At 39.9% G+C, this 19,196-nt stretch overlaps 1 protein-coding gene across 1 annotated transcript in view; it reads left to right on the top strand.

Moving 5' to 3' along the window:
- Positions 1–19,196, top strand: part of DOCK8 (dedicator of cytokinesis 8) — a gene marked incomplete at its 5' end in the record, with an annotated part of 53,890 nt that overhangs the window by 24,649 nt on the left and 10,045 nt on the right. The window contains 14 exons of the mRNA XM_010073091.1: positions 390–503; positions 1,529–1,684; positions 4,415–4,554; positions 5,039–5,208; positions 6,849–6,994; positions 7,720–7,902; positions 8,555–8,690; positions 9,273–9,360; positions 11,956–12,052; positions 13,318–13,452; positions 15,298–15,450; positions 16,546–16,704; positions 17,494–17,594; positions 18,025–18,217. Coding sequence (XP_010071393.1) covers positions 390–503; positions 1,529–1,684; positions 4,415–4,554; positions 5,039–5,208; positions 6,849–6,994; positions 7,720–7,902; positions 8,555–8,690; positions 9,273–9,360; positions 11,956–12,052; positions 13,318–13,452; positions 15,298–15,450; positions 16,546–16,704; positions 17,494–17,594; positions 18,025–18,217 — 1,971 coding nt within the window. The remainder of the gene's footprint in view (positions 1–389; positions 504–1,528; positions 1,685–4,414; positions 4,555–5,038; positions 5,209–6,848; positions 6,995–7,719; positions 7,903–8,554; positions 8,691–9,272; positions 9,361–11,955; positions 12,053–13,317; positions 13,453–15,297; positions 15,451–16,545; positions 16,705–17,493; positions 17,595–18,024; positions 18,218–19,196) is intronic.

The following is a 19,196-nucleotide window of genomic DNA, read 5'->3' as shown; positions in this document are numbered from 1 at the left end:
TATTTAAAACAGCTTTCCTTAAGGTTCAATTAAAAAGAAAAAGTGGCATATGCAGGATTGCAGCCCATAGGGAGTTCAGAACAGGTCTCAAATTCTACTTCAGTGTTGTCAGCCCAAAGGTTTGCGTAGATAAACTTGTTCATTCATCCTATGATATTCCTCTGTGAAAGCTACAACAGTTGAAATAATTTACAGCAGTGATTCTGTATAATTTTAACAAGATCACATAAATTAGAGAACTCAAACAGTCTCGTCCAGTCTGTTCCATGAGATGGTTCTGGGAGCTGTCCTCTATCCTATTTTTTAATGATTCTAAAAAGTCTTCCACCTGTGTATGAGTTTTTTGCATCATAACTGCAATTCTTTTTTTTTCCCCTTTTTTTTTAAAGGAAAGTGAGCAAGCAGAAAAAATTAATATCAGCCTGGCATTTTTCTTGTATGATCTTCTTTCTCTAATGGACCGAGGTTTTGTGTTTAATCTCATCAAACATTACTGTAATCAGGTAGGCACCATGCATTATTGGGATTGCATCTGGATTACAGCCAGTCCAGTGTTCTGTTCTGTTTGATTAATTTATCCATCAAGATCCTCTGAGTTGTGTTAAAGGGTAAAGTAATTTTTCTATTTCCTATTGCATATGCAGAGACTTTAAACCTCTTTTGATTTGTGGTCTGCAGAAAAAAAAAATGGAGGTTAAGACTCTTTTAGAAATGTTATACCTTGCACTGCTGCAGGACATCCATGGAGCCACTTTTCTTCTCTTGCTGTCTTACATCCCATAGCAGCAGACCCCGCAGACCATACAGAGCAGCTTTCGGTCTCTGACTTCCAGTGCATTGCTGTGATGGACAGTATGTAGATTTCGGGCCGTTCAATCAAAATGATCCATCTCTGTCTTCTTACTTTACAAGCTTCCAAAAATTAAAAATAAATTATGGGTGCAGAATGTTGATATGAAATTATTTGTTGCATTTGAAAGCGAGAGTTTTCCTCCTATTTTGTGAGCCAATATACCCGCTGTAGTGTTTCTGCCAAAGGAAGGCCCTCTGTCAGCTGACAGTAGGTAGGTAGGAGAAAAGATGTCTGCTGCCCTGGTTTCCTATAGTTTGTGTAATAGTCCACTGATGTCATTGTTGATATGAAGGGAAATTACAAGACTGCTGATGCTCTGTGTTGCCTAGAAGGACTTTTGATGAGTTTGCCACAGACTCAGCAATTTTCCTTGGTTTTAATCTTTGTGTTATGCAAAAGGGAAAAATATTGTATGTTTTTCTTTTGGGAAGAAAAATAAAACAGTTTATTGTCTCTTGGGAAGTTAGTAGGTCAGACAGGGATGGGGAAAGACACCACCACTGCCAAAGAAAGACTGGCTAGTTGATGGAAACTAGTTAGGGAAACAGTCAGTATTTTAATGTATGCTGGGCTATTTGTCACTGTTTCTGTTTCAGGAAGCAGGATGTTTCACTGCATGATAGTTTAAATAGTACACACCCAACACATGACATTTTTTTCATTTGTTTTTTCTAGCTCTCAAACAAGCTGAATTCACTCTCCACCCTGATTTCCATGAGGCTGGAGTTCCTGAGAATTCTCTGTAGCCATGAGCATTACCTCAATCTGAACCTCTTCTTCATGACTTCTATGTCTGCTCCAGCATCCCCCTCCCCTTCCTTATCCTCCCAGGTAGGCATCCATCAGATAATATTGCGTGAACATCACAGGAGGCACACATGTAAAGACTTAACGCTGCTCTGTATTCAGATACTTAGGTTAGAATTAGCCACTGTTGGATCAGGGAGAACAACATCCCTCTTGAAAGAAAAGGGGCAGAAGAATGAAGACTAATGGAGTACTACTGCAAAACTGCATCTACACAGGTTAAAACTTAACATGACACAGATATGTGCCCCACTACAAACATGGAAACAGAAAATGACTGTTAAGGTGGACATACAAGATCTAAAAAGAACATGGCTCTGAAGTCTAATTTACAGGCATACCTATATCCCATATGTACACAACCACAAATATGTATTTCAATATCTGTTTTGGAGAGTTATGGCAGGCAGAAGTGCACAGCAAATTTTCTGTGCATTTGCCTTCTAGCTGAACTTCTTGTTCTCCAAGTGGATGTAGATACTACCACTATATAAGTTAAAAACAGTGCAGTTTTCAGTATCCTGGAGTCATGGATTTCTGATGAGCCTTAGTGTTGTTCTGAGCAGGATTATCATGCTTTCTTTTTTAAAAAGCAGCATTCTTCATTCTGTGTTCCTGCCCACCCTAGTGGTACAGATGATGTAATGGCTTTGCCAATAATTTCTTTGTGTTTTCTGGACAGTGTTTTCCCTTTTATTTGAACTTTATGGGTTTCTGTGTGGAAACACTCAGCTATCCTGAGTAGACCTCTCCACACAATCTTTGCGAATGCTCCTCCTCGTCACTTCTCATTTCTCCCAGGATGTCATTCACAGTACATACACATTTTTCTGGACTTGACCTGATACTGACACAGCTGTAGATTCCCTGTATTTCAGGACCTCCCATCCATCATCCTGGGCGTGGAGTTCACAAACACATGCTATAAAGAAATTTTTGGCTGGCATGCCACACACTGTTTTGCCAGTCTTGTGCTCTTTTCCTCTACATTACATTTAGATAGTATCTTTCTTTTACCACAAGGCAGATGCCCTAACGAAGAGTGGTAGCCTGCTTGTTTTCCACTCAGTGGTCTTGCAGAGGTCAGGACCAGGGAAAAGCATTTCAGTGCAATGCCCCATAATTACCACAGCCCTTGGTTGCAGCAGAATGGACCCAAAGCTAAGAATGGTGAAAAGTACAAAAATTCTGTGAGTCATGGAGCAGTTCAAGTTCACAGTTACTTTTCATGTGTCAATGCCAAAGAATTGGTTGGATGCTAAGACATTCTACATCTCATACCTTAAGGGTTCGGACAGGTCATAATAGTAAATAATATTTTCTTGAAGTTTTTCCTCATCTTAAAAGCAAAGCATGAAGGTCTTAGAGTCAGTGTTTTCCACTAGTTTTGCTTAGTGCTAATCCTGGATGCCAAAGAACTAGAAATGGGACTCTTCTGCTTGTGAGGAAAAAAAAGAAGTCAGCATAGCTCTTACAACTAGTTCCTTCAAGCAACATCATGAGCTCTTTTTCTCCTTCTACAGGAGTAACCTATGAAGTGCAACCTGTGCAAATCAATAAGGCTTTTGTGGCACTTAGATGATTTAATACAGTAGCTGACCACCCTTGCAGTAATTTTGATCTGTCTGCAGGACTGCTGCCCAGCTAGAGTTAGAGTTTGCAATAAGAAATGTGACCTTGTGAATAAATCTTCTGGAATTCTTGGAGAGAAGCCAAATTCACTTAACTGGGTGCTTCACACTTCAGTGTTATTCCACACAAACATAATATAGCCAGTGCCTGTCTGCTTGAGGTTGAAATGGGAGTGGGTTTAAGTATGATACAAACTATAGGGCTGATGGGAGCTGTGAGTTTCATTTGACCTGATATGCTAGAAGATGACTGCCACAGTGTGGTATACTGCTACTTTATGTGTTTGTTTTCTGGGACCATTCCCAGGTGACTGACAGAAATACTGGGAGAGAATATTGAAGAATATAAATTAAAAGCAAATTTTGAACTCATAGACCCCAGTAACTGCACTGGGAAGTAGAGTTTAAGACTTATGCTCACCCAATCAGGGGACAAAAACATTCCAGGTGACCTGTGGCACAGACCTATGATTGGAGAAGCTAAGAAGTTCACAACACATACATAGGAGCAAGTTTCCATTCCTGGGCTGGCTGTATATCAGTCATAGCCATAAGTTACAGCAGTTTGAAGGCCGCTTTAAATTATGCCAGCTGCACCAAGCTCAGCCAAAGGCTTCCAGGGTGAAAGGAAACACTGTTCACACGTCTTTCCTGGCCTTACTTCCATGCTAAACATCATGGATGCTGAAGAAGGAACAGTGCAGAGCTTCTAACATCAAGGTCCCTCTTAATGTAGCAGCAGCCTCTTGCTGTATGATGCCCAGTGGCTGCTCTGCAACACAGAGCAATGTAAAGAGTTGTAAACATGGAGAAAATTCTGACTTTGTGTCCTACCCAAACTGATGAATACAGGGTAGGAATTTTACATCTCAAAAAATGTCAAATGAGTTGGTTGCACAGAATGGAAAGGGCGAGAGTGCATCTTAGCAAGCAACTCATTTGAAATGAGATGTTTTTATTTCACACTCAGATGTTTTCCTCCAAAATGTCCAAATTTCTTTCAAAGTCCATACTTTTCCTCTGGTAGAGATTTTCCATTAGCTACACGGACTGTGACTACAACCTCTTTAAGAAGCTTTGATTTCAGTGATCATTCTTTAACACTTTTAATATAATTCTACAGAACTCTAGCTCCTGCTCTAGTTTCCAGGACCAGAAGATCGCTGGTATGTTTGACCTCTCAGCTGAATACCGTCAGCAGCACTTTCTGACCGGCTTGCTTTTCACTGAACTAGCAGCAGCGCTGGATGCAGACAGTGAGGGGTGGGTATCCAAATTTGCAGATTTTAGAATGGGATCGAGTCACACTGCTACGCTTGGCAAGGCCATCATTTGATTCCAGGGCAGTCCTGTTTCCCCTGCTCTTTTCAGTGAGTCACTCTGTAACATAGCAATAACCAAGTTTTATCTGCAGTATGTTGGTCCCAGTGAATAAAAATATACCATTTGTTGTGGTAGTTTGGCCAAATACACTGATTGAGAACACAACTTAAAATTTCAGGTGCTCTTTTCTCTTAAACACCTCTGCCTTTGTCTGAGCTTAAGAGCTTAGCTAAACTCTGGCCAGAGTCTGATACTTTTCTTTAAGCACCTCTCCTCCCCATACTGAATTATTATAGGAAACTTGAAATATATTGGTTTATTACTTTGTTTCTTTCACCTCCGCTCTGTTTCTTAAAACTTTGATTTGTAAATAATTTTTCCATGACCCATTAGTGGAGCTCATGAATGGTTTTTGTGTTAACAGGATTAGCAAAGTGCAAAGAAAAGCTGTCAGTGCTATCCTTAGCCTGCTGAGTTCCCATGACCTGGACCCACGTTGCTCCAAAAAAGAGGTGAAGATTAAAATTGCAGCTCTCTACCTCCCTTTGGTTGGTATCATTTTGGATTCACTGACACAACTGCATGATTTTACAAGTAAGACCTTTTTCCCTATGTATTTTTCAGCTTCTTAGGGTGACTTGTCTAGAAAATCTATTGAACATAAAAAAGATCCCTCTAGGTGCAGAAATCCCCCACAGTCTAGTAAGGATGAATTTTCTTTACTTAGAAGTAAACTGGATTTTTAAATACAGGAAAAACTTCTGTGTCCTCACTTCATGAGCAAGTGATAGAGCAGAGATGTGCCTCTAAGTACTCCTGCTTATCTGTTAGTGTAAATATTATGATCCTGTAAATAAAGCCTGCAAGATCTGTGAGAAATATTAGATACAGATAGGTTTAACAGATGGTAGGGAAGAAAACAAGAGTGATACTGACATCACGTTACATCACAATTAAAGAAATTGGATTGTATTATTTCTGTCTTTTTCTGTTGCTCTTTAGTGCTAAACATGATACTAAAATTAATCTTGGGCAGATATCATCACACAGGAAATAAATTTTTATCACTTGTTATAACTATAAACTTTTCCTTACATTATCAAGCCTTTTAAAACCACATTATCTATACTGTTTCCTTGCATTTTGCTACATGTGTGTTCATATGACACTGCTGAAAGTGGCTATTTCACATTGTTTTTTAAGACAGTAGATCTCTGCAACTTGGAAAAACATGTTTCACTTCCATAAATAAAGTAAAGGCTATGAAGAAAAAAAGGTAACCACTTTGAAGAATATACTTTTGTCACTGGTTCTGAAAATATTTTACATTTAGATGTCTGGACAAAAAACTTAAGGCTATGAAAGTATTATTTATCACTTTCAGTCTAGTAGGATAAAATTATTTTTTATACATTGGCTAATCAGATCTCATCCCATTCTTCTAATCTATGTATTATTCTTATACCACAGCCAAAAAGGAGATATTATGAGGAAGCCCAGGTGTACCAGTATGGCTAGGTTTTAGAGTGTCTTTGTCTTTGAGTATTTGTCACAAGAGGCTTTTGACATAATTCTGAACACACTGGGACTGGCTGGTCACTCAGCTTCTCTGAAAAACAGGACTTACAAAACACAACATGGACACTCAGAATCAAGGGGGATTTTTACAAAACTTAGGTATAAATAACTTTATTTGCAGAAACTGATATCAAGAACTAGCAGGGAACAGAAGCAGCTAGATGCCTGGAATTAAACTTTATCTTTAGCCAGCAGGCAATACTGGCTGTCAAATATTAGCAGACTTAAATACGTTGTCAAATATCACCAAACCCATGTATGGCTTTTGTGTTGATCCTCTTTCTTGAAATGGACTAAAACTGGGTGGTTCCATGTCTTATGACGTGCTATCTTGGCTTTGAACTTCATGTTTGCTACTGCCTTTGCTTTTAATTTCACTTCTCTGGACACCTGGAGCTTATTGGACACCTATCCCAGGTGAAAACACAGGAAAGCCCTGTGTTTCTTTGAACAATTTGGCAGCCTTTGCAGATGTCTGCAGTCTGTCTTGCTAATGCTGCACCTCTTTCACTGCTTGGTACATCAGCGAGACCAACAGTCTCAGGGATGGAGGTTGCCAATTGTTTTGTTAGGTTACAGGCCAGTGGAAGACTACAACATGAGAGCGGCAATGACTGGATTGCTCCTGAAGTTCCAATGGGATATTTCAAATCTAGTTTCAGATGCCCGCAGTGGAAAGGGACGCACAGGAAACCCAGAAGAAGAACAAGAGTCTGCAGGTGCAATCAATCACAATGTGGCCCTTGCCATTGCAGGGAACCAGTTCAACCTCAGGAGCTCTGGAATATCTCTGGTGTCCCTGGTATGTCCAGTGCTCTGCTAGTCTCCTTTCTTGTATCTGTTTTCCTCTTTCTTTGTTCTCTCCCTTTAACCTTTCTTGTAACAAATAACTACAGTCATGAGAAACTCTTTTCTAGTTTCTTCCAAGCCCCAAAGAATGCCTCATATTCCTCTTGTCATCTTCTCCTGTTCTCTTCTAGTCATTTAATTACTTCTTTACCATAAGTAGTTCCACTTTTTCTCCCATACATGTATTTCTATTTCCACACCCAACCTAGACTCATTTCCAGATTAGCAAATGCTGCTATGACTCCCCCACTGCCTCCCAGTCCCAATCTCACCTGAATCCATGGATCTAGGACTGAAGATCCTTCTTTTTCTCTCTTTATCTCTTTCTTCATGGTTGTTTTTATCTTCTATACAATTTGGCTGACTGCATGGCAAGAGGGGACAAAACAGTTATAGAATTTTTTTTCTACATTATTCTAAGTAAATTTAAATACAAGCATCTAGCAAGGGATGTTCTTGTGCTTCTTTCTGGCTTTCACATGCATACAACTGGTCCTGTCACTAATTACCACACATACATTAAAAAAAATTCCATCAGTATAACCTGGAAGAGGTTAAAATTACTGAAGTCTTCTCCCGAGATTTGATTTCACTGAAATTTAAATAACGTTATTTCACCTGAATTACCTCTCTCTTCTTTTTCTTCTTTCAACTGGCATTTACTTTATCTGCTCCTAGCCCTACAGACAGAGTGCCACATTAGGTCCCGATACTACTCGCAACCTTTTGATCTGTTTCCTCTGGATCATGAAAAATGCTGATCAGAATCTAATACAGAAATGGATTGCAGACCTTCCATCCATGCAGCTGAACAGGATTTTAGACCTCCTGTTCATTTGTGTCTCATGCTTTGAGTACAAGGTAAGTGAAACATGGCCTAATTCTGTTGTTCTGTTTGGGTTTCATTTTTATTTCCTTACCTTCTGGCTGTCCAGGGGAAATTTGTTATTGACAATAGTTAAATTAGCTCTTGTCTAATCTATGTTACAAATGTGAAAGTTGATTCACATGAAAGAACTGACAGTTGCCTTCTAGCACGATGCAGCAAAAACCTTTCAGGAAGTCCTATGAAGTTGACTTAAATTGTTCTATTATTTCCTTTTTCCTGGGGATTTGGGGGCTGTTTTTGGTGGGCAATCTACTGACAGCTCCGGTAAGTACAGAAGCTCTTCTCCTTATACTCTACCCATTTCAAAGCAAGGTTGTGGTAGATGACCCTTTAATTAAGAGCTGGGACTGGACATCAGGATTCTCCTCTCTGACAGGATCTGTCTGAAATGGATCCATCTCTCTGAACTTTATCTCTCTGTAGCACTGAGCTACATATTTCTGTTTATTAGCAGTATGTATACTGCCTCTTTCCTCATCTGAAACATTTAATTAGCCTTTATGTATTAGTCAATCATATTAATTGCTTTCTGCCTCCTCTACAGGTCTCTCTTGTTGTGTCTGGTTTTGGACTCATGTCCAAAGATGGAGGCATTGATGTTGATTGCTTTGACTTTACTTACAGGGCAAACAAAGCTCAGATAAAGTTAGCACCCAAGCACTCCAGAAATCACGAGACGTTAAGGCCCGGTTAGAAGAGGCTTTACTGAGAGGTGAAGGAGCCAGAGGAGAAATGATGAAGCGCTGCAGAATACCAGCTGGTACTTCATACCCCTCTCCCCCTGTGTCTTTTGAGAGGATCTCAATAAATTGTAGACATAAATTGGGTTTTATGCACGCTCCCCGTTTTCATCGTTATACTTTTCACCCACAATCCTTTCCTTGCAGACCTTTCTTGGTTTTGCTGCAGATAACAACATCATTAGCCTTCAACTATCGAAGGTGTAGCTAGGACTGAGCTTTTCTCAGGTGAAGAGTATGAAGCCCACTAAGAAGTTTTAAGACATTCTGAGAAATTGTGTTAGTGTCTAATCAAGAGCCAAGAAATGGTGTCAAAACTATCAAACAAATTGCTTATAGCAAAAGAGGTTGTTTCATTTAATAAATTGAATAATTTGTGTTTTGGCCTTTGAAGATGTCTATAGGCAAGTTAATGTTCTAAAAGTCCTAGATGAAAACGAATTATGGAGTCCTGTGCTTTTACTAGAGCCCTGAGGCTGTGAATTTGAATGGCTTTAGTTCTGACAGACTGCTACAGACATGTATCTCCTTCTTTTGGTAAGCTATCAGACTTCAGGTGTCTCCTTTTCCTTTAATGTCACTGAAATATGTTGCATTTTTAGGGAATGACAGATCAGCAGGGCTAAATGAAAACCTGCGCTGGAGAAAGGAGCAGACACACTGGCGGCAGGCAAACGAGAGACAAGATAAGTAAGTAATTTAATAAATATATATTGCTTTTATTAGAACCAAACTGTTGGGGTTTTTTGTGTTTTGTTCTTTCTCCTAGGATATTTTGTTACAAAATCAACAGTTTCAATCCTTCCCCTCTTCTGTCAAAGAGAAAGAAATAGAAAAATTTTATGTAGCAGAAGTATCCAAGTATTGCTATGACACAACAAAGAGATCACAAGTACTTGAATAAGAAATTTAATTTTTTCCTTCTGATTATCAGTGTGGTAAACACTAGTTATTGATACAAGTTTTATCAAATGCTCCACAGAGCCTTGCTGCGACATTTATTTTGGTGTTGCTCTGTCTCCTCACTGTATACAGTCCTGTAATTTAAGTTTTGCCACATTAAATCAGTTCAGCTGAGTTTGACATGCTAAGTTAAAACTGAGACAAGTTATTAGCAGAAGTAGGGGAAGATGATTCAGTGGTGAATTTTTTAATATTTTTTTATTTTTTATTAATTATGATGTCTCAGAACATTTCACCTTATTTCACTATATGGTAGTAGACAAGTCAGTGTCTAGGTTTATGGAAAACTCTATTTTCAGGAATGATTTGTGTTACTAACTGCATTTTCATATGGTATGTGCTAAGTTTCTGTAAGCATGGAACTTGTTGCTGTTCCCTAAAGGAGGTGTGTAATTTGTCCATAGATACTTGCTTGAATTTTGACTATCTAAACGGGCCACAGTATGGCAGATAGACAGTGGCCTCTCACCAGTCCACCTCCTGTGAGCTCCTGTGTTATCCTTCAACATGTGTGATTTTGAACTGTGGCAACTACGTTGCTGTAGCATAGCACTCATCCACGATTGTCACATACTTTTTTGAACACAAGATTGTTACTTTGGAATTTATCCAAACTTTAAAAAAACATATCCTTCCACCTTCTGTGCTGAATTGAAAGACTTGCAGATCCTGGTTGGATATTCTTATTTTGCCCTGAAAGTAGCTTACTTTCTCCCAGCCACTTCCAGTGAAATCAGAATAAAACAGTCCTCAAGCAGCAGCTCTGTAATATCTCTTTACTGAAGTTCAGTTAAACCACTTAAAATAAGACTTCTGGTTACATAGGTAAAACTCTGCATGCTGTCCAGGCCTTTCTGATTTACCTAGCATTCATCACTGTGATGCACAAGATATTTGCTCTCATCCTTTGTGGGTCCCTTTAGTATATATGCCCCCATAAGGAAGGTGTTTGCAGGTAGTATGTGGCACAGCAGGTTTGCACAGGTCACCATTCAGTCTCACCGAGTCTGCTTCTTGAGTCCAGCATGCTTTGGGATTGTAGCTGCAGTTACAAACTAATTGTGGTGTCAGAGAGGATCCAGTCAGCGTGGTTAATATGCAGGGCTGAGTGGTTGCTGGAAATGGTTCAAACGGCTGTGCTGTTTGCTTAATTTGTTTGGTTCTTTCTCATATTTAGTGATCCCTGGCTTGATTATAGCACTAGCCTTTTGGCAGGACCTTCTGTTCTTCATTGCTTTGAGTCATTGTAATTAATAACCATACGACTGCCCTGACTTCCTTTCCTAGCCCTCCCCAGAATTATCAGGTTGTGCCCAAAAGGATGGCTCTTTGCTTTTCTGGTTTTCTTTTTGGGTAAGTGTTCCTTGGGCAGAAAAGGTAAGTGAATGTAGCAGAAAAGCCACAGATTTTTAAATCACTCAGAAGTGTGATTGTGTTGCTCCAGCCACAGAAGTGCACAATAGGAACTTCAGCCCAAATCAGAGCAGCTCTAATCTCAGGCTCTAGCGAGCAGCTTCTGGCCATGCAACAGCCCTTTTCTGAGCAGTTTAGGAAAAAGAACAAAGTCTTCTCTTTCTGTTTCTGGCATAGAAGGGATCTCTGAAAATACACTTCTGTCAGGAGCTGCACCTGTGCTTAAAGCATTCAGCTGCAGGGAAGCTGTGTTCCAGACCTTGTCCTTAAGTCTCAACTGAGAGGGTATCATGCATTGCCTTACCACCACCTTCTGTCTTTTATAAATGTTTCAGTCCTCTTCAGTGACCTAGGGCACTGCTGTATTCACCTCACAGCTGTTGGACCTGCTGTCTTATGTTGTCAACAGTCTCAAGAATCAACATTTTATGTTGCCTACGTTAAACACTGCTACTATAACATTGAAGCAATTTCCCCTTTGCCTGAGCCTGATACTTTCACTTTTTTCTGGAAGTGTTAGATCAGTTGCCTTCTATTCCATTTTGGGTTTTGGTGCCTTGCTACAAGCCATGCATTCAGGAATTACTGCATAGCTTATTGAACAATGTGACATGATATTGAGGGCAGAATAGCCATTAACACATTGCTGTTAAGGAAGCAGAAGCATCTATTTGAAGTATCCAGAGGCCTAGTTTTCAAGTGTCCCCTTTGGAACTTCTGTTCTACTATATCAGCTCTCCTCATTTGATTCTGTAGTTCTTAAGAAACACCTCTGAACATTATTTTCATTGTTTGCTCTTATGGGATCATTCAGAATGATATAGTTTGTATTTTGTCTTTGTTTAAACAACAGGCCATCTAACTCTTGGGGCATTCTCTGTGTGCTTTAATGAGAACTCCTTTTTGCAGGACGAAAGCTGAGCTAGATCAAGAAGCTCTGATCAGTGGAAACCTGGCAACTGAAGCTAACCTGATCATTCTCGATATGCAAGAGAACATCATCCAGGTGGGAAATGGTAGAGCTGGCTTGGTACCAATCCCTCTTGGCTCCCTCTGAAGCCATTGGAAGCAAGATTCATTTCTTCTTTTGTTACTTAGGCAGTGCAAAATCCTCTAATTCAAGATATTCTGTAAACTTGTATAATCTTGAAGGGAAAAAAAGAAAGAAGAAGAATGAATCCCAAGATGAAATTGCTGCCTGCCTTACGCTGTTGCCACAAGCCCCTTCTACTGTAGGGCATTGCACTGCTGTGAATGAAAGGGAAATCTACCACCTTGTTTTCGGTAGATGTTTTTGAAAACAATTTCCACGGTTTTACTATGATCTTGGAGTTTGGAGAGGATGAGGGAATGTGTCTGAAGATACTAGTAATTTGGAACTGGACTGCTGGATGGCCTTTGATCATACTTGCATGTATGATCCTGTGAGACAAAAGGATCTAACTTTGACCGCCACAGAGTTCTCAGTGCAGGAAAGTATCTTGCACCTGATACATATCTCTGATATATGCCCCCACAGAGCAATGTAATGATCAGAACATACTTAACTTCCAGCAGTCAGATGCAGTAGAATTTCACAGGTCCTTTCACAGCAGTGGAACCATGATAATTGACTCTGCTTAAGCATTGTCCCCTGGTTTAGGAGACACTCCAGATTCATGGGTATGAGAATACTACTGTTGGAGCAACATGTATATTCATAGATAGCGAGGAGAAAACTTCTTTCTTGAAAACCTGTTAGCAGAAAAGAATTTAGCTACTAGACCCTTGTAGTACTGGGCATGATTTTTGCATGACACCACTCATAACACCTAGTCTCTCTGCACTATTTGGGTTGTGGGTTTGATCAGAGCATTCTAATATGGCTATTTAGCCTATATGCCCAGGAAATCAGAGCATGAGGAGGGAAGGGGAAGGATGGTGCTTGCCCACCACAGGATCACTTCCTGATCTAAGGTACATGAAAGATTGGACTGAAGGTGCACAGAGCTTCAAGAGTCACTGCAGAAGCTGGCTGAGCTTAAAAATGCACTGGGCGGTCTGCGGATATTGAGAAATATTTGGAACATTTCCCCTCTGTCTTCTTGATCGCTACAAAAGTGTTTTGAAATTCCTCTGAAGCAGATGTTAATGTTAACAAATGAAAAAACTATGATCTCTAAACTCATGGATGTGTCTCGTGGACAGGAGAGCAGAACTTCTGTTCTTATGTACCAGGTCATTGCTGAATTACCTCATGCAGTTGTTGTTGGTTTTCTCCTCTGTGTATAGGCAAGTTTTGCGGCAGAGTGCAGAGACAATCTTTTGGGAGGAGTTTTGAAGGTCCTGGTAAATTCTCTTGGCTGTGATCAGAGCACCACTTACCTGACTCACTGCTTTGCTACACTCAGAGCACTCATTGCTAAGGTATGCTCTTGACATACTTCTGTTTCCATGCTTCCAGTCAAGTTACTAGAGCAGCTTTTCTAGAGCAGAGCTGTATGCATTCACTTACCACTTTTCCTTTGGCATTTGGTAGATACATTTTGCTGAAGTAAATGCAAATGCCTATCTATGTTAAGGGACTTCTACAGCTGTTATAAAGTTATTTCATTGACCACACAGGATGGAATAACTGAACCCAGATAACCTTGTGGGTTTACTCTTAAATATAGAAGATTTACTAATAAAAAGGTAAAAAATTCCACCCATTATATGTCAAATACATTCTGATTTTAATTAGGAATCTGAATTCCAGGGATTGCACAGATTCCATAAGGTCTAATTTAAATTACTATATCATCAGGACTAGTTTCCAACCAGTTGGGCAGCAGAGGAATCAAAGCTAACTTGTCAGAGATCAGGGGGATCATTCTAGGTTTCCACGTCTAAGATAGGTTCCAAAATTCTGAGTAGATTCTAAGATGTTGACAGATTTCATCTTTTTTCTGGCTGAAAACTAAACCAAATCCTAATAGCTCTTTCATTTCTTTATCATTAAATTAAATTTAAAATAATATTTCAGAATGTATATGAGAACACAATTTGACCCAACATTTTTATAATATGGATCATAATGGGTTAGGTGCTTCGTGAGGGCTCTAAAACCTGTTTAAGATTTATTCTCTTACAAAGAAAAGCAGTTCCACAAAGGAAAAATCCATAATTTTTTTTCCCCCTAAACTATTCTAAGATGCAAATAAGAAACAGGATACTCCTGTCCAATTAATGCATGTCTGCTGTTAAATGAAGATTGGCTGACAAAGCCTAATTACAGGGTAGATGTCTGAGTAGTTATGAAACTCATAATTATGTTTTCATTGTACTTTATCTTTGATAGCTAACTCTGAATTATGGTAATGGATTTTGTGAAGCAGTCATCATTCTCATTGAAACAGATCTTCTAGTTAAACTGACTCAGTTCTGTATATTATGAAGCAATCATTCCAATTATTTCTATTACACTGTAGGTACATATATGTTATTTTACAAATAGAAATTATAGGACCCTGTGCCAGCGCACTTATAATATGAATTAGACATAAAACAGTGAGATAACGGAGTGAAGAAAGGTTGAGAACTTGGAAATGGGCCTGCAAATGAGAAGTAATATCCTGTGTTCTGCTCACACACCTTTATCAGTTACTGTGTATGTACATACAGTACTGGTGCATCTGTGCTGTCTACAGTGAGAGTTTCTTAGGGCAGACATCCTGCCCTCTGGGTTTATTGTCTGTTAGGTGCATTGTGGATACACTGTAAAGGAGGGTTGGTCATGAAAGCTGGGCAATGGAAGTTTCGTGGCACACCACAGGAGGAAGAACATGCTAGAGTGCTGGGGAAGGGTAGGGCCTTGATGCAAAAAAGCTAGTAATTGCTCCTTATGCTTAAGGAAGTATTTGTAGGTTTCATCAACAATTATATACTCTGAATATAGCAATTCTCCCTGCTTCTAAGAATTTTGCAATATTTGATATTTTCAAAAGCTCCTGGAGCCATGGCATTCTCAGAAATTTTCTTACTCTGTCTCTTTCTGCTACTATTTTTCCAAACACAAAGACTATTTCCAAACCCTCTTCGCTGTAGAAAAGCTTGAAAATGGAACCTATAGCATCACAGGAATCAGAAGCCCAAATTTAAAGAAAAGTATAAAATGCAGGTTTTGCAAACTTTAGTCTATGTCTGAATCCTGTAATTTTTGTGCACTAAGCCAATGATGTTTTAATGGCCAGAAACAACAGTAATTAATGTTTTCTTCTCTATCTCCCTTAGTTTGGAGATTTCCTGTTTGAAGAGGAGGTCGAACAGTGTGCTGACCTGTGTCAAAGAGTTCTCCATCACTGCAGCAGCAGCATAGATATTACACGGACTCAAGCCTGTGCCACTCTTTATCTCCTCATGAGATATAGCTTCAGCTCTACCAGTGTAAGATTTTGAGAACAGCAGTATGTTTTGTGCCACCTTTTTTTGTGATTGATTGAAACTGAAACTGAAGTTATGATAGCAAATGGAACGCAATCTGCAGATAAATGGTCATATGTCATGCTGTTCCACACATTTGAGGGAAAAGGGCTAGAAGTAAGGGGGAAGTAGTTTTCAATATTGTTCATTATTTTGTCTAGGAAAATGTTACTTTTTCTGCAACATCTGTAAATGCATCTTCAAATGGAACAGCATTAGGCCTCTGGTATCAAGGACTATATAATGCATAAGCAATACTCTTCATTTTGTCACAGTTTGTGATGGGGTTTTTTTGGTCCTGTGTCAGAACTACTTAAACTTAGGTTAGTTCTATTCTAACGCACTTACAACCTCTGTAGAACTACTGTATGCTTGTATTAATGGGAATTCTTTGTTGGCCCCTTGGTGTCAGGACTAGGCTCTGATTCTTACCACATATATGGAGCAAAATACGTGTTGTGCATGTAAGTTCACAATGTCCTAGCACAAAAGGACATGCATTAGCACTTTGGACAGCATGTGACCTTGCACAGCATTTTCTTCCCTAGTTGTTACTTTAAAATCCTTGAATATGTAAAAAGTGTTGGCTTTGGAGGAGGAAAATGTGCCCATGAGACACCATGAGCAGCAGGATGTAGCACATCACCAGGTGAAGCCATCAGAAGCTTTTTGCTTCCCACACTTGTTTCCAGAATGTTTTCCCAGTCCTGCTTCCTCTTCTTCTCCTCTGTGGGTGGCCTGATCTACACACTCATTGGCCTATGCAGAGGGGTAAAGAGGTGCTTCTGACTTCCCCTTGTCCCAAGCAAGCGTACGTGTTCTAAGGTACCTTCTTGCCGCAACGTACAGGCATGTCAGAATTAGGGAACTTTGGCTTAACCTGGTAGAACAGGACTGTCTTTGATGCACCTGAGGCCACTTGTGAGCAGTGAGTTTAATGCACTCAGTGTGGGCAAAGAAAGTGGGTCTGATTTATACAGTAAACAAAGGTATGTGAACTGATATGCATGGTGCAGCGTAGCCATCATTCTCTCATGTTTTTGTTTTTTCTTCTGAAAGAATTTTGCAAGAGTGAAGATGCAGGTGACCATGTCATTAGCCTCTCTGGTTGGCAAATCACCCGAGTTTAACGAGGAATTCCTTCGACGATCCTTACGAACCATCCTAGCCTATGCAGAGGAGGATGTGGATATGCAGGCAACTCCATTTCCCATTCAGGTCAAATCTTTTATAACATCTGTGGCTTTTATCAGGTGCTTTCACATAGGAATGTGCTTGGAGCAAGTCCTAGATCCTGGTCTTCCAAAGCAATGAAAATAAGGATGCAGGGGTTATTGCCTGAGTTTATTTCTAACACAGTGATAACTGCGGTAGAAGTTGAAGACATAATTCCATAGAATAAACTCTTAGGAAGTTCCACTGAAATCATGTTACAGGAGAATCATCTCTTAGCTTTGTGTACAACTTTCTTCTAGACCTCAGTGGGAACTGTACCCTGTAAGGGTTTCCCAAGATTGGAATGTGATTCATTATGTTTTCAGACAAATAGCATCATGGAAACTTCTCTCCCTTTTTCAATTCATAAGGCAGCAGCAGCAATAATGAAAAACATTTCAGACAACTGTCAGATGCCTTGCTGAAGTTCATACAGTAACTCAGCTTATGCTGAAGACTTACAAAAACGTCTGCTTATCAGATGACAGATCAACTAAAGCTGACCATTAGCACATAGGTTTGATTTTTTTTTCGTTCAGAAATAAACAGGTCAAAGTATTCCAGCTCATTTTGATTACCTAAAATGTGTGTATAAGATTTACTGTGTCAGCAGTCTTTGCTGCATTGAATGGAATTGGAAAAACATGTCTTGTAGCAATTCAGCATCCTGACATTTCCTTGGGTAAGAGGGACTAAAAGAGAGCAACATCATCTGGTGCAAATGCCGGTATTTTTCTAGAAGAGAAAAAATAAACACCTGAGAAATGTATGTTGATGTATGTATTACTGCAGGTAGAGGAGCTGCTGTGTAATCTGAACAGCATCCTGTCAGATACAGTGAAAATGAAGGAATTTCAGGAAGATCCAGAGATGCTTATGGATCTCATGTACAGGTAAATAATTTAGAAATGCTACTGAGGAAATTCTGTAGCGAGGTGAGCACAAGAACTGTGCTTTTTAGAGACAAGCTGTGGACAAACCCTCTAGCTCTTCTGTTTGTGTACATTCCCATTTTAGCACAGCTGACCTGTCACAGGTGGTGCAGGCTGTGGGACTGAGCATGTTGCAGGGAAGCTGCTGGGAGGTGGGCACAGACTTAGGCAAGGATGGGAGTCAGGGACTGAGGAACACTGAAGAGTCTTGGCTTCAGCAGTTTTACTCTCCTCATAGCCCCTGTGTGTCCTGCGTACCCCCTCCTAGCCATTTCTTTTGCCCAGTGCTGAAGTGTCCTTCCATCGAACCTACATGGGGAATTATGAAGATTCTTTCTGTTATTTGAGAAAAAGTGATCATTCATATCTCCTTTCTGCCATTCATTGTTAGAATTGCCAAAGGATACCAGACATCACCTGACTTGAGGCTGACTTGGCTGCAGAACATGGCAGAGAAGCACACCAAGAGGAAGTGCTACACAGAAGCAGCCATGTGTCTAGTCCACGCTGCAGCACTGGTGGCAGAGTACCTCAGCATGCTTGAAGATCGAAACTATCTCCCAGTGGGCAGTGTCAGCTTTCAGGTAAGAAAAGGCTCCCAAGCTCTGACAGTGTAGGGCTGGGATGGCCTGTTCTGGTGTGTGTATTCCTTCTTGTGTTACGCAGAGTAGAGTGCATGTATAGGGAAGGAAATTTATAATGGCAGAGTATCCATCACCACTCTTGCTAGGTTGTTCTGATGATTTATGCTTACTGATGAAAACTGGCACTTTAGTATCTGGCTGTCTCTAGGTTCCATTTCCAGCAGCTGGATACTGTAATCCCTTGTTTGCTAAGTAGAACCCCTCTTATCACATGCCTTTTCCTAGGGCTGATACTTATCAACTGTGACAGATGCATCTTTCAAACTTCTTTCTCATTATCTGGGTAATTGGAGCTACTCAGTTCTTTTAGGCATGTTCTCCAGTCCTTTGACTGTCCTCCGGTTAGTAACCAACACCCTTTTGAGTGATGAATGACGTGATCCCTGTAGTCTATACACAGTCACATCAAAGTCAAGTAAAAATGTTCCGTAAGGTCTTTAAACCTGGGAAGTATCTCTCAGTTTATCTCTCCAAAGACTCCACTGGCTCTTTTGGTATTGTTGAGCTCTTTCCTCAGTAATACATTGACCTTTTCCAGAGAGTTTTCTTGGGTTTTATTTTTTACCCTTCTTTTCTGCATCACATAGATGATAGCATAACTCTTTGTTGTTAGTTAGACATTTTGAAAGGCAGATGTTTATACATAATTTATCAGGTTATGCAGTTTTGGTTACCCTTACCTAAACTGACTTCATGTGCAAATTCAGTGATTTTACTGCATTTTTTCCACACATTATTAAAAATAGAAGTGGCTGAACCCTTACAATATTCCCATGTGTTGATTATTCCTCCTTCATTAGTATTTTCTAAGACCAGTGAAGACCATTGTTCGTTTACAGAGTGTTTGCTGCAATGATTGTGAATCATTCCAACTGATTAGTGGAAATGTTTTGCAGAATCAACTCACATGTTCTATGGA

The sequence above is a fragment of the Pterocles gutturalis genome, unplaced genomic scaffold (genome assembly GCF_000699245.1).
Source record: "Pterocles gutturalis isolate BGI_N339 unplaced genomic scaffold, ASM69924v1 scaffold1662, whole genome shotgun sequence".
In the NCBI taxonomy this organism is placed as follows: domain Eukaryota; kingdom Metazoa; phylum Chordata; class Aves; order Pterocliformes; family Pteroclidae; genus Pterocles; species Pterocles gutturalis.
This window is presented reverse-complemented; position numbering and strand designations above follow the sequence as displayed.